The sequence below is a fragment of the Myotis nattereri genome (assembly GCF_964212035.1).
Source record: "Myotis nattereri genome assembly, chromosome: 8".
NCBI classification, from domain to species: Eukaryota; Metazoa; Chordata; class Mammalia; order Chiroptera; family Vespertilionidae; genus Myotis; species Myotis nattereri.
In genome coordinates this window covers 58,463,243-58,481,654 of record NC_138083.1, presented here as the reverse complement: position 1 = coordinate 58,481,654, position 18,412 = coordinate 58,463,243, and the positions used below count along the sequence as shown (strand labels likewise).

At 40.8% G+C, this 18,412-nt stretch overlaps 1 protein-coding gene across 2 annotated transcripts; it reads right to left on the bottom strand.

Moving 5' to 3' along the window:
- Positions 1-1,958: 1,958 nt before the first annotated feature.
- LOC308523759 (myosin regulatory light polypeptide 9) lies at positions 1,959-13,331 on the bottom strand. 2 transcript variants are annotated; one of them, XR_013996367.1, is made up of 5 exons: positions 13,185-13,309; positions 7,475-7,673; positions 6,679-6,840; positions 3,075-3,642; positions 1,959-2,832 (listed from the first exon to the last, which is right to left on the bottom strand). XR_013996367.1 is itself a non-coding variant. In XM_081097768.1 (4 exons), exons 2-4 carry the CDS (start codon positions 7,656-7,658, stop codon positions 3,470-3,472), a joined length of 519 nt encoding a protein of 172 aa, XP_080953894.1. In that variant the 5' UTR covers positions 7,659-7,673; positions 13,185-13,331; the 3' UTR covers positions 2,700-3,469. The 2 variants fall into 2 exon arrangements, 1 of the variants encoding a protein (XP_080953894.1); XM_081097768.1 differs by having other exon boundaries at positions 2,700-3,642; positions 13,185-13,331.
- Between the last annotated feature and the right edge of the window lie 5,081 nt (positions 13,332-18,412).

The following is an 18,412-nucleotide window of genomic DNA, read 5'->3' as shown; positions in this document are numbered from 1 at the left end:
AACTGCACTCCAATCCGACGCATCATTGGCTCCCTTTTTCTTACCCTCAGATTATAAGGTTCACGGGGCCAGGCCAGGGACAGCAGGTTCCAGTCCCTCCCCAACCACAAGAAGGTTTTATTCAAATTACTTGCTGTCCTTTGGGTCCTTAAGGAGATGTCAGAAACACACACGCATGCAATCGCGCGGACACATTACTTAATGCTCTTGGCCGAAAAGGCACCCGCGAAGCGACATGATTCACGTTTTGTTCCGGGTCCCGTTTGTGGCGATGGCCGTCAGTTCCCTCGGCCTGGAATGAGATGGACAGGACTATTTCTGAAGGGAGGATAGGCAGCTTAACAGCAAACCTTTACGGAGCACTTGGGGTTGCCTGAATGCGTGCTGATGCTGGGGAGATGAATAACTCATTTATATTCTAGAAATGTTTGATCAGAAATTCCTAGATGTTAGACTGTGTTCGGCGCTCTGTACAGCAGTTCTTAAACAGTCACATGCATAAGAAAAACCTGGAGGGCCTGGGAGGAGATTCTTGAGCCCCAGCCCGAGATTCAGATTCAGTAGGCGGAGCGTGAGGTGATCATTGGTATTTCCCGGGGATGCTGATGCTTGGTCCTGTCCCAGCCCAAGGTCCAGTTCCTAACTGAATGCATCTTCTCAATAACATGTGAAAAGCAACTGCAGAGAGGTCATACCTGGGTTCTAAAATATTCGATTTTCCGTAGTTAGATTCTGTTCTTGGCCCAATAATTTAAATAATTTTCCCCCCAACCATAAGATTTTGGCTTCTTAGGTCTTTGTCTTAGCGCTCTTCTGAGTATGGCCTATTACCACTGCATAAACCCTCACGCTGCCACCTTAATAGCTGAGACACCCTGACTGTACCTTGACCATTATCACAGAAGGTTCTACTAGGTAACACTGTTCTAAAAAAAAAAATAATAACTTAAGGTATATTTTTCCTCTTAAGATTCAAAAGAAAAAGAATATTAATGAAAAGCTGAGTATCTAAATATCTAGCACTTGGGAAATGGTTATTTATGGCATATCCTTCTCAAATGTGTTTAAATATAACTGAGGAACTAAATTTTAAATTTATGGTTTTCATGTTGTGTGGCTCTACCTCTCTTAAGCCCTTTTACTGTTTTCTGATTCTTCTTACAACTTGCCGGCATCTCCCTTAGTCTAGGTGTTACACCTCTTGCTGTCCTTTTTCTCCTACTTTGTAGAAAATCATTGCCTTTCCTTTTCAGAATTTGCTTTTGTCTGAGTCTGGCTTTCTTCCCTTTTCCCCAGCAGCACTCATCAATTCCTGCTCTCCAGTCATAGGCTTCTGGATCAAGTAAAATTTGGGATCTGGAGTCCAAATGACAATATAATCCTAACAATGCTGCCCCTATTAGGTTGGTTTCAAAGAACGTTTGAAATGGTTTGTTTCCAGTATGATTTTCATCAGGGAGACTGGTCTCCAGTCAAATCCACTGATGGAGTAGATGCTTTAGCTTTTTATTAAGCAGTCATCTTCCCTTAAGCAAAGCCTACTTACTACATAGAGAATGCTATTACCGAATGAGGAGACTTATTTCACTCGGGGAGACCATGCACTGCTCCTAATGGCAGCCAGTTCTTTGAGCAGTTATCTGAAATGGAAATGGGGGCATTGCAGGAGATAATTTTAGTAAATGAGACCACTTTTTTTCTAAGTGAAAACAATGTTACTTGTTCTTCACTAGAAATCTGTTAAAGCAGAAGTGATTTTTTTTTTCAGTTGAAATGGAAATTCGATTCAGCAAAATAAGATTCTAACATCATGGCTATAGCCTGAAAAAAGTATTTAGGCAGGTGGTAAGATTCTAAACTTAAAAGGGGCAAGAGCAGTCGTGGTACTGGTCCTTCTACTCCTGTTCTAGAAAGCTGGCTCATCCAGCCTGCTGAGTGCAAAGATCTGCCACCCTGAAGGCAGTCAGTAATTATTTATTGAGTGAGGTAATGATTTTGTCCAAGGATAGTTTGGTTAATAATAGCATAAAACGTAAAGTTATTAGAGTAATTGTCAATTACTCATCTTTATAGGCTAATTGTAAAATTTTTCAACCAACTCCCCCCCACAATGCTTCAACTTTTAAACTCATCAATCTTTCAGCTTTTTGAAGTGCAAAGCAAATGAAAGTGTCAACCATTTCCTGATTAACTCTGAAACAGTCCTGCATTTCTGGAAACAGCAGAAATTATTTTGAGTATTGAAATAATGATCTCATTTTCCCTAGCACTTAGCTTCAGCTGTTTTGTTTGTGGGCAGGGCAGGAATGTCCAAAATTCACACTTGGACTCATGGTGAATCTCTGCATAAACGAACATGGTATTTCAATATGCATTACTGTGTTAAAAAAAGTTTTATATAATAAAAAATGCTGTACTGTATTTCCAACATTTTGAAATATAAAAAAAAAAAATCTCTTGTTAGTAGCATTCCATAGACCCTTTGAGTCTAAAATAGTTTTAAAAATGAGGACAAATTAAAATTAAACTCATTGGCCTGGTCTAATTTTAAATGACACGAAAAGCTTAGGACAGGTAAGGAGGAACATTGGTGGGTAGATTAAACTTAAGGATTTACAACTACTAAAACTATCATATATATGCAAATCCTATAGCAAATTATTTTTAAAATTGGAAGACAAAGTACAGGAAACACAATTAAGGCAGTTAAACTTGTATTTCTTTGGGAAGGGACGAATGAATAGCAGAGGAAATAGGATTGTTAGGAAAACTGGGAGAAGTAAGGAAAAGGTCAAACAACCACACCATTTTCTAGGTTTTTGCCTCATCTACCTTTCTTTTTTTTTTTTTCTTCTATATTTTATTGACTTTTTACAGAGAGGAAGGGAGAGGGATAGAGAGTTAGAAACATCGATGAGAGAGAAACATCGATCAACTGCCTCCTGCACACTCCCCACTGGGGACGTGCCTGCAACCAAGGTACATGCCCTTGACCGGAATCGAACCTGGGACCCTTGAGTCCACAGGCCGACGCTCCATCCACTGAGCCAAACCGGCCAGGGCGCCTCATCTACCTTTCATTGGAAGATGCAACTAAACCGAATACAAGTCAATTTTGATAAATAAAGAAGTTTAAACAAGCAAGTTTTGATCATAAAATTTAATTATGGTTCAGAAAAAAATTGAGTGAATTACTTTTCTGAAAAAATATATTGACTCTGTGTAGATTGCAGTTATGAGGGGGTGGGGAAGGCTGGTAAGTTCAATTACCTATTTTCTATTCTGAAAATCACAAAAAGTCCTACTTCCAGTCTGATTATAGAGATGGCTGTGCCCAAAATGGCTGAGAATAAATACCACAAGAAAGGCAAAAGCTGCAAAGCTAGGGCATGTTATGGACTCTAAGAGAAAGTCTCAGAAATACCCAATGTGGTGACAAAGAACATTTGGCTGCAATTTGGAGTTCTTTTCAGTCATCTTTATCTTTTGCTCCATGTTTAAGGATGCGTGTGAACTCAATGTAATTGAAATTTCCCTTTTTGTCAATAGGCGCTTCTCTGTACAGCTCATCCACTTCCTCATCTGTAAACCGATCTCCCATTGTTGTCAGCAGCTCTCTCAGGTAATCTTCCTGAATGGTGCCTGAAAAATAAAGAACTGGGGTTCAGAATATATACTACTCTGAGGGTTAATTACAAGGAGCATCTACACTTGTCTATGTATGCTCTATGCTAAGCACTATAAATATGCACATACATGAAATATGGGTCTCTACATGGTTAAGTCAGCCTCAGCAGCTGTCTAGAAAACGGGTAGTTGCCTAGTGGCATTAACCTGCTCTGCTCTAACAATCTTCCTCCACACCCATCTCCTGATCTCTTGATAATAGGGGCTAAACTAATGCCTAAATAAAAGCAATATAGTATGATTAAGGAATCTATGCCTTATGGTTCTTTAAAGTAGCATGAATGGTCATACTTATTCTATAAGTAAATAACACTAAAATCAATACCACATTATAAAATCAATAAAGTGCTTCAGTGGAAAAAAATGCTGGAGTCTCGAGATCCAGTTCTAACAAGCTATGTTATTTCAGATATTTCACTTTACCTCTGACTTTGTTTTTTAATATGTAAAATGAGATTCTTAAATGTTTGTTTTTTTAAAACCTAATTTAGAATTCATAACAAATATGGCCAAGCCCAGAGTGTGCAAAGATACTGGGTAAATGTTTGAGCATTAATTATGTCACAGTCACCGGGCTAAGAATTGGGGATGGGAGTGGTGAGCCAAAAGGTGTGCTTTCTACTCTGGAAGTGTGAAAGCAGGTTTCTCATGAAACCTAACTGCACATGAGAATCAGAATCATCCAGAGAGCTTAAAAAAAAAAAAGTCCTGACGTCTTTCTTGATTTATTATCTGGCATTGATATTTTTATTTTTTAAAATTGGTTTTAGATAGAGGAAGGGAGGGAGTGGGAGAGAGGGAGAAAGACATCAATGTAAGAAACATCGATTGGTTGCCTCCCACACACACACCTGGACCAGGGATCGAACCTGAAATCTGGGTATGTGCCCAGGCTGGGAATTGAACCCGCTACCACAGGGGTCCTCAAACTACAGCCCGCGGGCCACATGCAAATACAAATATTGTATTTGTTCCTGTTTTGTTTTTTACTTCAAAACAAGATATGTGCAGTGTGCATAGGAATTTGTTCATAGTTTTTTTTAAAACTATAGTCCGGCCCTCCAACAGTCTGAGGGACAGTGAACTGGCCTGGCCCCCTGTTTTAAAAGTTTGAGGACCCCTGTGCTACCATTTTGTGTACGGGACAACACTCCAACCAACTGAGCCACTTGGCCAGGGCTATTTTTTTTTTTTTTTTAAAATCTCAGATTGAATTGGAAAAACAACAAGAACCATAGCTCTAGAGTTTCTTATGGGAAGTGACCTTATAATTTAAACTAATTTTATAGGAAATATATTATCCTTGAGTGAGGATAAAAAAAACAGGTACCAAAAATCTTAGATTTTCAGCTTGTAGGAATAAATCATCATCTATAGCCAAGTAATTCAACTATCACATGAACTAATCATTGACTATGTGCAATGGACTGTGGTGGGTGGTAGGGCTTACAGAGATGGGAAAATAATGCCGTTGAAGACACACAGCCATTACCCTGGAAACAGGAAGAGACTGTGATGATTGGAAGTAAGTACACACAGTATGTATCAGAAGAGAGAGAAATAAAATTAATCTGGAAGTGGAAAGAAAGGAAAGACGCCCTAGCTGGTTTGGCTCAGTGGATAGAGCGTCAACCTGCGGACCAAAGGGTCCCAGGTTTAATTCTGGTCAAGAGACTATGCCCAAGGTTGCAGGCTCGATCCCTAGTAGGAGGCATGCAGGAGGCAGCCAATCAATGATTCTCATCATTGATGTTTCTATCTCTCTCTCCTTCTCCCTGCCTCTCTGAAATCAATAAAAATATATTTAGAAAAAAAGAAAGAGACTTTAAATTTTCTGAGTAGGAAAAAATAGTAGGAAAATATAGACTAGGCTCTATAAAGAATATGACAATTGAAGAGTTTGAAGAATGGATAAGACATTTTACTCTTTTATGGTTTTATTTCCCTCCATTAAAAAAACACCTGCTTACAACTTAAAAATTCAATCAATACACAAGTGTCTTTAAGAGAAAAAAAGCAAGTCTCCTCTGCCTGCCTCTTCCCCAGTCCTCCCAGAAAAAAAAAGTTAAGAGTTTCAAGTTCAGGAGGAGGGAGAGGTGGTATGATGAGGGAGACATAGAGGCAGAAATGGTGGAGGTAAGTTAGGACACCAATGCACAGAGTAGCTTGGAAGGAGGTTAGAAAGATGATATAAAAGTCGCAAGTGGTATACTTGAATAGGCCAAAAGAGGCCATATTGTGGGGAGCCTGGAAAGCCAAAGTGGGGACAGTATGCTTCCATTACCAAACTGTGCTTGGCTTATTTACTGGTAAACTACTCCAAGTAATGCATAACCAAAGGGTGTGCCTTCCTTTTAAAAACTTGCCCTCTTTTATATACACTTCTGTCAAAGGATCAGGCATTTCTGTAGTTATCTTTTTGGGTTTTTCTGAGAGTTAACTCTGGGCCAGGCAATATGCTATTATCTCATTTCTTCATTTACTCCTCACAACAACCCTGTGAGGTAGGTAATATTATTGCCCATTTTACAAATAAGAAAACAGATTTAGATAGTTATGTAACTTGCCCCAACTCACACAGTTACTATGCAGAAAAGCAATATGAAACCAGAGAGTTTCATACCAGATTTAAACAATCTCAGAACTGAGAGGTACCTGATAAACAAACATAGGACTGTACTGGTGTCATGGCCTATAGCAATTTACACTTTACCCAAGATTACACTAGTAAAAGTTATTCATTCAATACATATTTACTTTGAGCCTAACCCTTATGGAGTATAACTTTCCTAAAAACTTTCAAATATACCCATTAAATTTTAAATCAAATATTTAAATGCAGAGGCAGTAAATTGAGTGATGCCATAGGAGAAGCCTATCTAAAACAAAACTGAACAAACAGGTATGGTATAAACCTGAGAGTACTGTGTCATCATATTTCAAGTTATATATTTTAGTTACCATAACTAAAAATTAAATCATGGTAATTACCAGTTGCTTCTTCATCAAAGCAAGCAAAAGCATTTCTGATGACATCTTCTGGATCTGTGCCATTTAACTTCTCACCAAACATCGTGAGGAACATGGTGAAATTTATGGGACCCGGAGCCTCATTCATCATGGCATCTAGATACTCATCAGTTGGATTTTTTCCTAAATAAAAAAAGAGGGCCATAATTCTGATTACATCACAAAATGTATCACCTATTCATCATAGTAAACATTTTGACAAAAAAGACTTATCATTTATACAATTTGCTGTTTACATTCATGATAGCAAAACTATTAGGAAAACAGTCTTCTTAATGAACAGGGCCTATATTAAGAGTGGAGATTATATTCTATTCCATTGTAATGTCAAAAGGAATGATACTGCTCTCATAATCAAGATCAGCCCTTGCAATACACACAAAAATAGCTGGCTTCTGGCCCAATCATGAGATCTGGCCAGAAATTTGCAGGTGGTCCAAGGACCACACTTTGGGAGACACTGCTCTAGACTTTGAATCTTATTTAGTAAACCATAACTTCATTAGATTGGCTTCACAGAACTTTAAGACTTAAGAAATAAACATAAAAGACATTACAAAAATCCTATCTATAATAATAAAAGCGTAATATGCTAATTAGACCAGCTGTCCTTCTGGATGTCCTTCCCTCCGGACAAAGCTGCAGCAGGCGGGGGCGGGGGCTGGTGGGGCCGGGGGCTGGTGGGGCCAAGGCCCTTGCACGAGTTTCATGCATCAGGCCTCTAGTCTAGTATATTAATATTAAAACTGATCATTACCCAGGGAGGCAAGCATATCATGCAAATCTTCCTTGTCAATGAAACCATCTCTGTTCTGATCAATCATGTTGAAGGCCTCTTTAAACTCCTGAATCTGCGACTGGTCAAACATGGCGAACACATTGGATGTTGCGCGCTGGGGGCGCTTCTTGGTGGTCTTGGTCTTTGCCCTTTTGCTCGACATGGTGGTGGTTAGTTCCTAATTAGGAAAGGAAATATAAGGAGACAAAGAACAACAAAAGGTGAAATGAACGTTCCTTATATGTTTAAGCTACTTAGAATGTGTCTAAAAAATATTCAGCAGGATAGTATCACTTGGCAAAAATATCTCTCAGTTAATAGATACCATTACTCATGGAACCAAACTACAAAGAGAACAATCAGAATCATGCTTTGAGTTCATTCATCTAGCAGTTGTGACATTTAATCAATAGTTGATCACTAACTTTAACTTCCAAACTATAACCAACATTAATTCAAATCCTAGAGCATATCAAGATTGCATATCCCCATGTTGCTTTACAGCCTAATAAGAACTGATAACCAAATCTATTGGTTTAATAGCAATATAGAAACAAGACACAAAAGAATGTAGGTACCCTGGGGAAGCAGTTCCAGTTCTATACTTCAGTGACTTGGAACTATTGAGGAATACTAATTCATTTTTAATAGGTGGATTCTTCTACAGCCCTAGCCTATACTAGTTATTCCATTCTAAAGTGGACAGAAAGTAGGAGGATGATTAACTGATGGAACACGTCTTCATCTCTTAATCTTTATTGCCAAGTATTGTTTTCACTTCTAACTAGCATTTCTTACTGCACCCTTACTTCTAGAATCTTTGTCAAGAAAATTATTTGTTGCCCTAGACAGTTTTGCTCAATGGATAGAGCGTTGGCCTAAGGACTGAAGGGTCCCAGGTTCAATTCCGGTCAAGGGCATATGCCCAGGTTGCGGGCTCAATCCCCAGTTGGGGGCATGCAGGAGGCAGCCAATCAATGATTCTCTCTCATCATGGATGTTTCTCTCTCTCTCCCTCTCCCTTCCTCTCTGAAATCAATAAAAATATATTTTAAAAAAAGATATTTGTTGCCAAGACCGGTTTGGCTCAGTGGATAGAGCGTCGGCCTGCGGACTGAAAGGTCCCAGGTTCGATTCCGGTCAAGGGCATGTACCTGGGTTGCGGCAGGAGGCAGCTGATCGATGTTTCTCTCTCATTGATGTTTCTAACTTTCTATCTCTCTCCCTTCCTCTCTGTGAAAAATCAATAAAATATAAAAAAAAAAAAAGATATTTGTTGAAAGGCTAACTGAAAAGTATAGAAAACTCTGAAGTTAATTAATCTATAATTAAGTTTTACTGATATTTCCACAATTTCTTGCACAGAGTCAAGCTTGAAGTGACTAAGTTCTCTATACAAAAATCAGAGCACAGTAGTTTTTAAAACTAATTTAGTTTTTTTTTTTAAGTTTGGAAACTATCTTTGCTCTCTAATAATCTAAATTTATCCCTATAAAATTTAAGTTAAAAGCAAGAAGAATATCTCATACCTAAAATGAAAAGGCTGAATCTTAAATAAACAAAACAAAAACAAAAAAGCCACTATAAAATTTTAGTTGGAGTTAAAAATCCCATCATCATCAGATAAAATGTTACCGTACCATCCTTCAGAGCTGATGTGGTGACAGTAGTCTGCACAACCTCTAATGAGCAAGACTAAGACACTGTATTGAGTTATATTCTTCCACGCAGGTCTAAAATAGGCACCACTGATTTCATTCTCTGACCAGGATAACAATTTTAAAGCTTACGTTCTGAAAACAACATTTAGCTATGATGTAGCAAAACACTATGCCCTTGATCTAAAAATAAGTCTGTGGGTTGCAAAGAATGAAGCACTACCTAGATCTCAGCACTGCAAAGTGACCTTAGAATACAATGCTTTGTGTGAGTGTAAAGTTATTTCTTACATTCTCTCCTTGGTTATACCACATCTTCCAGACTAAATTCAATCATGGAAATAATTAGAAAAGCTCTGCCTTAGTTTCTCCTCCCCCAAGCTAAATCTGTTCTTAGATTTTAGTAGGAAATTCCACAAAGAAAAGTCACAAATTCTAGTCCATCCAATACAGCACCCTGTAGAGAAACACTGGAATGTGTTATTGGTAAGATATACCTTACATGACACTGAAATTATGACACATACTCTTTCCCAATTTCCAAGTTTCCTTTAATCACCCTTTAGGAGACTGTCTTTCATAATTTACCTAAACCATTTACGAAAGCATTATTTTCATGCTGTAACACCTTCTCTGGACAGTAAATTCCATTATTAACTACATAAAGCTGTAATTTTCCCCTCTATTCTGAATGTAGTTTTAAAAACTACAAGAAGTATGGAGTATATTATCCCGTCATCTCTTAAATGTTCTGAGGGACTTAGGGTAAGTGGTTGAAACCCGATGAGTGGCACATATTTACCAGTGCAAATCTGTTTATTATTTTAGGCATGCCATGTCATTGCAAACCAAAGCACATGTTTAAAAATAGTCTGTTTTGTTTGACAACATTGTCTTCCTCTAATGATGCAGGAATGTCAGTTATTATAAGACCAAAGAAACGGATGAGAATTATAAGTCAAATGGTTGACAACTGATTTTTGAATCTACAAAACCTCATATTGTATCTGGTGGAGGGAGGGGGCTCTAAGTACTTTTTAAAAATACTAAATTTGGGTTATAAAGTAATATACATACGTTGAGTTCTGATGTATTTCCTATTAGTCTTTGTTTTAATCATGCATTCTTTAAGTCTGTAAATGAGTTACAGTTTTTTAAAAATTATAAAGTTTTTTGGGTCAGCACTGACAGTGATCTTACCTAGAACTTTTCTTTAGCTCATTCAATATTTATCATCAACCTTTAATACAGCGGTTCTCAACCTGTGGGTTGCAACCCCTTTGGTGGTCGAACAACCTTTTCACAGGGGTCGCCTAAGACCATCCTGCATATCAGATATTTACATTACGATTCATAACAGTAGCAACATTACAGTTATGAAGTAGCAACGAAAATAATTTTATGGTTGGGTCACAACATGAAGAACTGTATTTAAAGGGCCAGAAGGTTGAGAACCTTTAATATAATCAGTTAATGGCAATAATGTGCATCAAATGTCACTAATGTTGAAAACTATTTAAGAATTAAGAAATATAAAGTAAGTGTCCTATCTTTAAGGAGCCTAAAATTTTGTTGGGGAGGCAACTATAAAGAAATAAAATGATTGGTTCAACTTATGAAATGAGTCACATAGTTTTCATTCCAGAAGTATGACTCTCAAAACAATGTGTGACAATAATGAAAAATAACTCAAAGGTGGTACATGATTATCAAATACTGTGAGTTCAGAAAAGATCTTTGTTTCTAAATGACTCAGAGAGGGGGATAAGAAGACCCTGAACAACCCTGTTCCACTCAGAAGCTACAAGACATTATTAAAATTAAGAGATGCAGATGTTAGTCTTAATTCTACCAAACACTGGTAGTGTAAATTGGGCAAGTTACTACCTTTTCAAGGAGGTTATAGTCTGTTCTATGCATTTATCTCCCACCAGAAATCCTGGGCCTTTCAAGGATAGGGAGTTTAGCTTCACAGCTAGTTATTCCAAAACAAGGAAAGTCAGTGTATTTTTTTCCTACCAAACTAAAGTATGGGGTGGAATAAACACTGGTGGAGAGGGAGCCGAATCAGGAACTGTGCTATGATCCCAAGGAGCAAATTACGTATGATATTGTCATTATATTCCTTGCTATGACTAAGTTTTCTGTCCATTTTCACTTTCCCCAAACAATTAAGACTGTAACTGTCTTATTTTAACAAGACCTCAGAAAATGCACAATTCTCAAAGAAACTTAGAAATCTGGGGTAAAATGAAAATATTTCATATAGCAATGTAGGTATTCTTTATTTAGGAAGGGAAGATTACCACGTAGGCACCTCAGAATTCCAAACTATGAGGATCCTCACTCATTCTAGAGTCTATTTTTCAAGCATTTAATGGAAGGTCTTTGGTGTGAAGGCATATGTGTTATATGAAACTTAAAAACAGGGTGACTTGCAGAGCACGCTTCTTTCTATGAAATACATAAAGATTTCAGATGCATGAGCAAGTCAATAAAACAGTCAACAAAGGTCAAGGAGATTCAGTTTACAGATCTAAAGGAGCAAAATGTTTTAAATCAAGGGAGTGAGTGGAGTGTTGGTGACAATGACTTTGTCGTTTCATTTATTTTATTTATTTATTTTTGCTTGATTAAATAGAAAATCATTTAGGGTTATGACAAAAGAAGAAATACATATAAGGAAGATGTTAGCCTAGATTAAATGGTATAAGTGAAAAATAAAAATCCTCAAAGAGGATTTCCCCACACACCAACAGCAAACCAGAAGATTTTTCAGAATCTCTCCATACTATGGTTTCATTTATAAAATGAGATTAATCTATAGTGATATTACATTAGGTTACTCTAGGTAGAATCCTAGAGTCCCACACTTTTAGAGTGGTAATAATAAGTGTAAGATAACCTACGACTTTTTCTACAGAATCACCACTCAAATTGACAGTATTGTGGGAAATATGTTCTATTCTTTAAGGAAAAACTCCCATCTTAGAAACACTTCCCATCTTAGAAACACTTCCAAATAATTTAATCAGTGCACCTTTTTTTCAAGCTAACTGTATGTAATATTTTTGATGCCAGCACAGTTTTTTAAAAGTGCATTTTCAAGTTGGTGCTTCTGTTCTAACCAAGTTTTCAATTCCTGTGCACACTTCCGGTGGACGGCAGGGTTGGTTTTTTTAAGACCGCCACACCCAAAAAGTTCTCGGCACTTGACAAAGGCAATTCGTTGACTTGCCAGTAAAGCCTCACGTTTGAAAAGAAAACGTTTTTCTGGTTAAGTTTTATCAAAAGCCTCCCAGAACATGAATCAAATAATAGCAACTTTCAGAAACACTTCCTTTACCTTTGGATATAAAAATTTTTTGCATTTGTTAAATTCTCAACCGAACACCTATTTCTGTTCCAAAGTTCTGTAAAGAACTAATTTGTGTTTTCATATGCTCAAAAGTTAACACTGGCAAAGTGACTTAGTCCAAAGTCTCCACTCCAAAGGAACACGGTGTTGCGTTTTGGAGTTTTTCCTCAAGTCGCAAGCTAACCCTCCCCCCTTTTGTGTGTGTGTGTGTGTGTATATATATGATAGTTCTAATTACAGAAATGAATACTGAGCTGCGGAAGTTAATTTAAGTTAATTCTTCCTACTAAACGAAGCTCCGCAGCTGCAACAGCTGCAGCAGTGGGGCGGGGCGAGGACTCGGAGCTGGGTTTTTACGCAAATCCTCTTGAATCGGGCAAGTTTACGTTAGAAACTAAACATAGTCCCGGAATCAAGAGCCGGGAGGCTCGGGTTTCGCGGGCCGGGCGATCGCCCAAGTGCGCGGCGCCAGCGAGCTAAGCCACACTCCCCAAGCCCCAAGTTAGGCAACGGAGCCCCGTTCGCGTCTGGGCCACTTTGGCCGCGGCCTCGGATCCCGGAGCCGGGTAACCGGCTAGTGCACCTGCCCAGGTGCGCCGCTGCCCTCCCAGCCGCCCGGCGGAGACGGGCCGGCGAGATGCGCCCCACGTGCCGGACCGCGAGCACCACTCACCCTGCACTTGCCGAGAGAACCGAGCGCTTCAGTGACCTCCTCGCTGCCCTCGCTGCCGCTATCACCACCCTTCTACACCCGGAGCCGCTAAAACACTACACTTCCGGCCTCCCCTCAGCAAACCGGAAAAAAGCCCAGTCACCATTCTTTGCCAACAGGATGGGCCTGACTTAAGGGAAAGGCGACGGGGGGCGCAGTTGCCACTGTGATAAAAGGGCGCGATTTTGACCGAGTGCACAGGAAGGAATATAAAGCGACGACTAAGAACAGAGCAATGTGTAGAGGCTCGTTGGGTATGACGCCTGAGTTTCTGTGTTTTGTGTGCCCACTCGTATCTGTGTTTCTTTTCCTCCCCCTCCCCGTGAGCAGATGGTTGGGTCTGTCCTATGGGTTTGCCTCTCCACACCTACCAGGGCACGGCCAGGGGCGGGACTTGTCAGTCCGAGTCCTTGTAAGGGAAATCGCCGCGAGGGCTGCGCGGCCCACGTGACTGGCCTTCGCCCCGCCCCCCAGGGCCCGGGTCGGCCTCCCGGTCGTCGCCTGCGCGTAGGACGCACCTCAGAGCCTGGAACTGCGCCTGTGGGTCCCACAGCTGCGCGCTCGCGTTAGCGAGTAGGTGGCCTTCGTGCGAGCGGCTTGACCTCTGTGCACCGTGTTATTTTATGAGGAGTCCCACCGCATCCACCCGGGAGACAGTTCTGTGAAGTCCCGAGGGCCCTCAGCCAAGCGGCCACTATCTCTCCGGCCCAGACGGATTTCATAAGGTCACAAGCGGCTGAAGACTTCCTTCCTCTTCAAAAACGTTTGCTATTATTTTTCCTATCAGAAGAGCCCCCTGACAACCAGGAGAGCTGACTGGATCCGGCCTGGAAGACAGGCGACCAGCAACAAGAGCTTGCTCAATCTCGCCCCAACCTCACTATGGCGCAGATTTGTGGCCTGTTGCAAACAGGAATAAAAAGTCGGGGCTCTTTTTTTCCTCAGCTCCCCTAGCCTAGGGACAGCTCTGAAAATGCATCTTGTTAGGGGAAAAGAGAAAGTGTTCCCCGATTCTGTCTTTTCCCGTCCAAAGTCTGGTGTGGTGCTGGGCACCTCCGATTTCTGACTCTTGGAAGAAAAAGGTGAATGGGATGCGATGACACGGGTCAGCACTGGGCTTCGGTGCCTGGCCTGGCTCCTGAGCTGGAACAGTTCTGAAGCTTGGAGTTGCCCCAGGGTCCTCTCCTTAAGAGCTGCTCTCACTCGAATCACCATGCTGAAAAGAAAGGTAACGCTGCAGAATAGTATACAGTGGGGCCTTGACTTACGAGTTTAATTCGTTCCGTGACAGAGCTCGTAACTCATTATTCGTATGTCAAATCAATTTGTCAAATCAGTGAACGAGTGAGACACGTGATGCTGGGCTGATGTTGTGGCGTTCACTGTGACGTTCGCTGCACCAACTAGCGGTGGGGTATCTGAAGCTGGCTCGTAACCCGAATTTTAGCTCGCAACTCAAAGCAAAACATCGGCCGAGAGACGGCTCGTATCTCGAAAAACTCGTTTGTCGGGACACTCGTAAGTCAAGGCCCCACTGTATTCTAAATATCGAGCTACACTTTCAGGGACCTCAGGAGCATTTCATCTGTTCAGCAATCATGCAGGGTGTCCCCCCAAAATGTATACACACTTTGAATAATTATTAATTCCAATGGGTTAAATCTGAAAAGAAAGAAATAGCAATTGAGCCATCAGCTGTAAAAGTGCGTATACATTTTGGGGGGGGACACCCTGTATATTTAAAGTTATCAGAGTTAAAGTCAATGAAAAATAACTGCCCCAATTCTATAGCATGACTGAACCAAAGATGATTAATTTCCTAAACTGCCTTGATAGTAAGAATCACTTGGAATACTAGTTAAAAATACAAATTATCCAACCAACTGAATGAGAATCTACTAGGGCAGGTCCAAGGCAGTCATCACAAAAGGTGGGAATGTAGAGCTAGATGGCTTAGGGCAGCGGTTCTCAACCTGTGGGTCGCAGCCCCTTTGCAGGTCAAACAATCCTTTCACAGGGGTCACCTAAGACCATCGGAAAACATATACATAATTAGATACTGTTTTTGTGATTAATCACTATGCTTTAATTATGTTCAATTTGTAACAATGAAAATACATCCTGCATATCAGATATTTACATTACAATTCATAACTAGCAAAATTACAGTTATGAAGTAGCAATGAAAATAATTTTATGGTTGGGTGTCACCACAACATGAGGAACTGTATTAAAGGGTCTCGGCATTAGGAAGGTTGAGAACCACTGGCTTAGGGTCTAAGGCTTAGGCAGTGACAACTCAGACTCCAAATGACTGGGCGGGAGACTCCAGTTCTCAGTTTGGCTTGGGCAGCAGTGAAAGGACCCTACAGCTGAGCACCCTGCAGTGCACACACAGCTCCACTGAGTGGAGGTCTGCCACCACAGAGCGCAAGCCTTCCACAGCTGTCCTTGAGAAAGAAAACTTTAACCCATAACAAGGAAATAGTTTCATTTCCCCTTCAGTTCCAAACGGAGCAGGAACTTTTTTTCCTTCTGCAGTGACAGAGAATTGCCTTGTTCATCTTCCTTTTTCCACTCAGTGAACAGGTAAACAGTGACTGCATTGCCAACACACTGTGGTGGGTGCTGTGGTTTATGGGTCCCCCCCCCCCCTTAATTAAATCTTTATTGTTCAGATTATTCCATTTGTTCCTCTTTTTCCCCCCCATAACTCCCTTCCTCCCAGTTCCCGCCCCACCATCCGCCCTCACTCCCCACCCACTGTCCTCATCCATAGGTGCATGATCTTTGTCCAGTCTCTTCCCGCATCTCCCACACCCCTTTCCCCCCCAAGAATAGTCAGTCCATTCCCTTTCTATGTCCCTGATTCTAGTATAATCACCAGATTATTTATTCACTTGATTCTTAGATTCACTTGTTGATAGATGCATGTTTGTTGTTCATAATTAGTATCTTTACGTTTTTCTTCTTCTTCCTCTTCTTAAAGGATACCTTTCAGCATTTCATATAATACTGGTTTGGTGGTGACGAACTCCTTTAGCTTTTCCTTATCTGTAAAGCTCTTTATCTGACCTTCAGTTCTGAATGATAGCTTTGCTGGATAAAGTAATCTTGGTTGTAGGTTCTTGGTATTCATCACTTTGAATATTTCTTGCCATTCCCTTCTGGCCTGCAAAGTTTCTGTTGAGAAATCAGTTGACAGTCGTATGGGTACTCCCTTGTAGGTAACTGAGTTTCTTTTTCTTGCTGCTTTTAAGATTCTCTCTTTGTCTTTTGCTCTTGGCATTTTAATTATGATGTGTCTTGGTGTGGTCCTCTTTGGATTCCTTTTGTTTGGGGTTCTCCGTGCTTCCTGGACTTGTAAGTCTATTTCTTTCACCAGGTAGGGGAAGTTTTCTGTCATTATTTCTTCAAATAGGTTTTCAATATCTTGCTCTCTCTCATCTTCTGGCACCCCTATAATTCTGATGTTGGTACGTTTGAAGCTGTCCCAGAGGCTCCTTACACTATCTTCGTATTTTCGGATTCTTTTTTCATTTTGCTTTTCCGGTTGGGTGTTTTTTGCTTCTTCGCATTTCAAATCTTTGCCTTGATTCTTGCAGTCCTCTGGTCTGCTGTTGGGAGTCTGTATAATATTCGTTATTTCAGTCTGTGTATGTTTAATTTCTAGTTGGTTCTTTATCATAACATCGAGGGTCTCATTAGATTTGTTGAGGATCTCATTAAGTTTATCAGCGGCTTCTAGACAGTTCTTGAGAGACCTTAAAAGTGTGGTTCTGAACTGAATATCCTCCATTGACAGTTTTGTCCTGTTTCTTTGTCTCCACATTTTTTATGCTTTCTTGGTGCACCCCCTAGTGGTCTTTGTGCACACTCTTGTTGTAGTTAAGCCTTGATTGTTGTAGTTAATACTAGGGGGATTTGACCTCCAGGCCAGCTGGCTGTGAGAATCAGCTGTGTCTGCAGTGGGAAAACTTCTGTCCTCTAGGGAGGTGCTAATTAGCCTTTGCCTGAGGCTATCTGGCAAATGGCTCTGCACAGGGCTTGGGCAGGGCGGGTGGGTCGCTAGGGCTCAGGATCAACAGGGTGGGCCGGAGAGAGCAGTTATGGCAGCTCTCAGTTCCGTCCCTAGGGGCTCTGCCTCACAGAGTCCCAGCAACCGCTGCAAACCTCGGAGAGAAAGCTGCCTTTGAGTTCCGACTGAAGCCAGACAGTCCCGCTTCTCCCGTTTGAGTCTGGGTCCCTAGAGACTCGCCCGGATCTGGAGCTCAGAATCTGAGACTCCCTCCCGATTGAAAGCACCAACCGCGCCCTCCGCCGCCAGCCGGCTCCGCGCGCACTCCGTACCTGAGTATTTCACTTCAGCACTGTGCCTCCTCTCATTCTGGGTATGATATTCTCTTTCCTCCTAGTTGTAGAATTTCCACTCAGCCAGCCTTCCTGTGGTTCTGGATGATGTCCGTTCCATCTTTTAGGTGTGTTTTGATTTGGTTGTTCAAGGCAGCATCTCCGGCGTTAACCTATGCCGCCATCTTGGTTCTCTCCAATTGGTTTATGGTTTTTGAAATAGAACATCATTGCTACCTCTTGGATAGAGATGGAGGGCATAGAAAGGATCACAAAGGCACAGGGGCTGTCAGGAAATAATTGTGGAACAGTTCATTACAGTACAATTAGGTAAGGCCTATAGAAGGAGCACACAGGAGGAAATAAACCTGTCTATGGAGACAGGTTTATGGAAGGTGTCCCCCAGAGGACTACTGAAGAACTGATTCTAGAAGTCAGTGGGGAAAGACAGGAGAGAGTCCAGGCAAAGGGAGTCACATGTTTGATTGTATGAAGGTGATCAGGAGGCAAATATTTTTCAATACCCACAAATAAATACCTAAAAAAAAATTTAGGTTTATTCTTACTTCAACAAATTCTTTAGTTTCCTCATCTGAAAAAGGGCACAGAATTAATACCCACTATATTCAATCATTGTGAGAATTGAGACAATCCATGTGAGACATCTTTGGTTGTATTAGGCACTGAAATTTGGAGTTTGTAGAGTAGTTAGCCTACCCTGACTACTTAATATACCAGTGCTTTGTCTACTCTACTGGAGGAAACAGGCTGAATGGTCACACTTTACTTTAGTGACCACAGACTTCAAGTGGGCCCTTGATGCTCATAACATTTCTGCA

Coding starts and splice junctions, on each gene's coding strand:
- LOC308523759 (XM_081097768.1), bottom strand. CDS start 7,658: ATGTCGAGCAAAAGGGCAAAGACCAAGACCACCAAGAAGCGCCCCCAG. Junction 6,841..7,474: donor TGATATGCTTGCCTCCCTGG/GTAATGATCAGT, acceptor TTTTTTATTTAG/GAAAAAATCCAACTGATGAG. Junction 3,643..6,678: donor CTTTGATGAAGAAGCAACTG/GTAATTACCATG, acceptor TTTATTTTTCAG/GCACCATTCAGGAAGATTAC.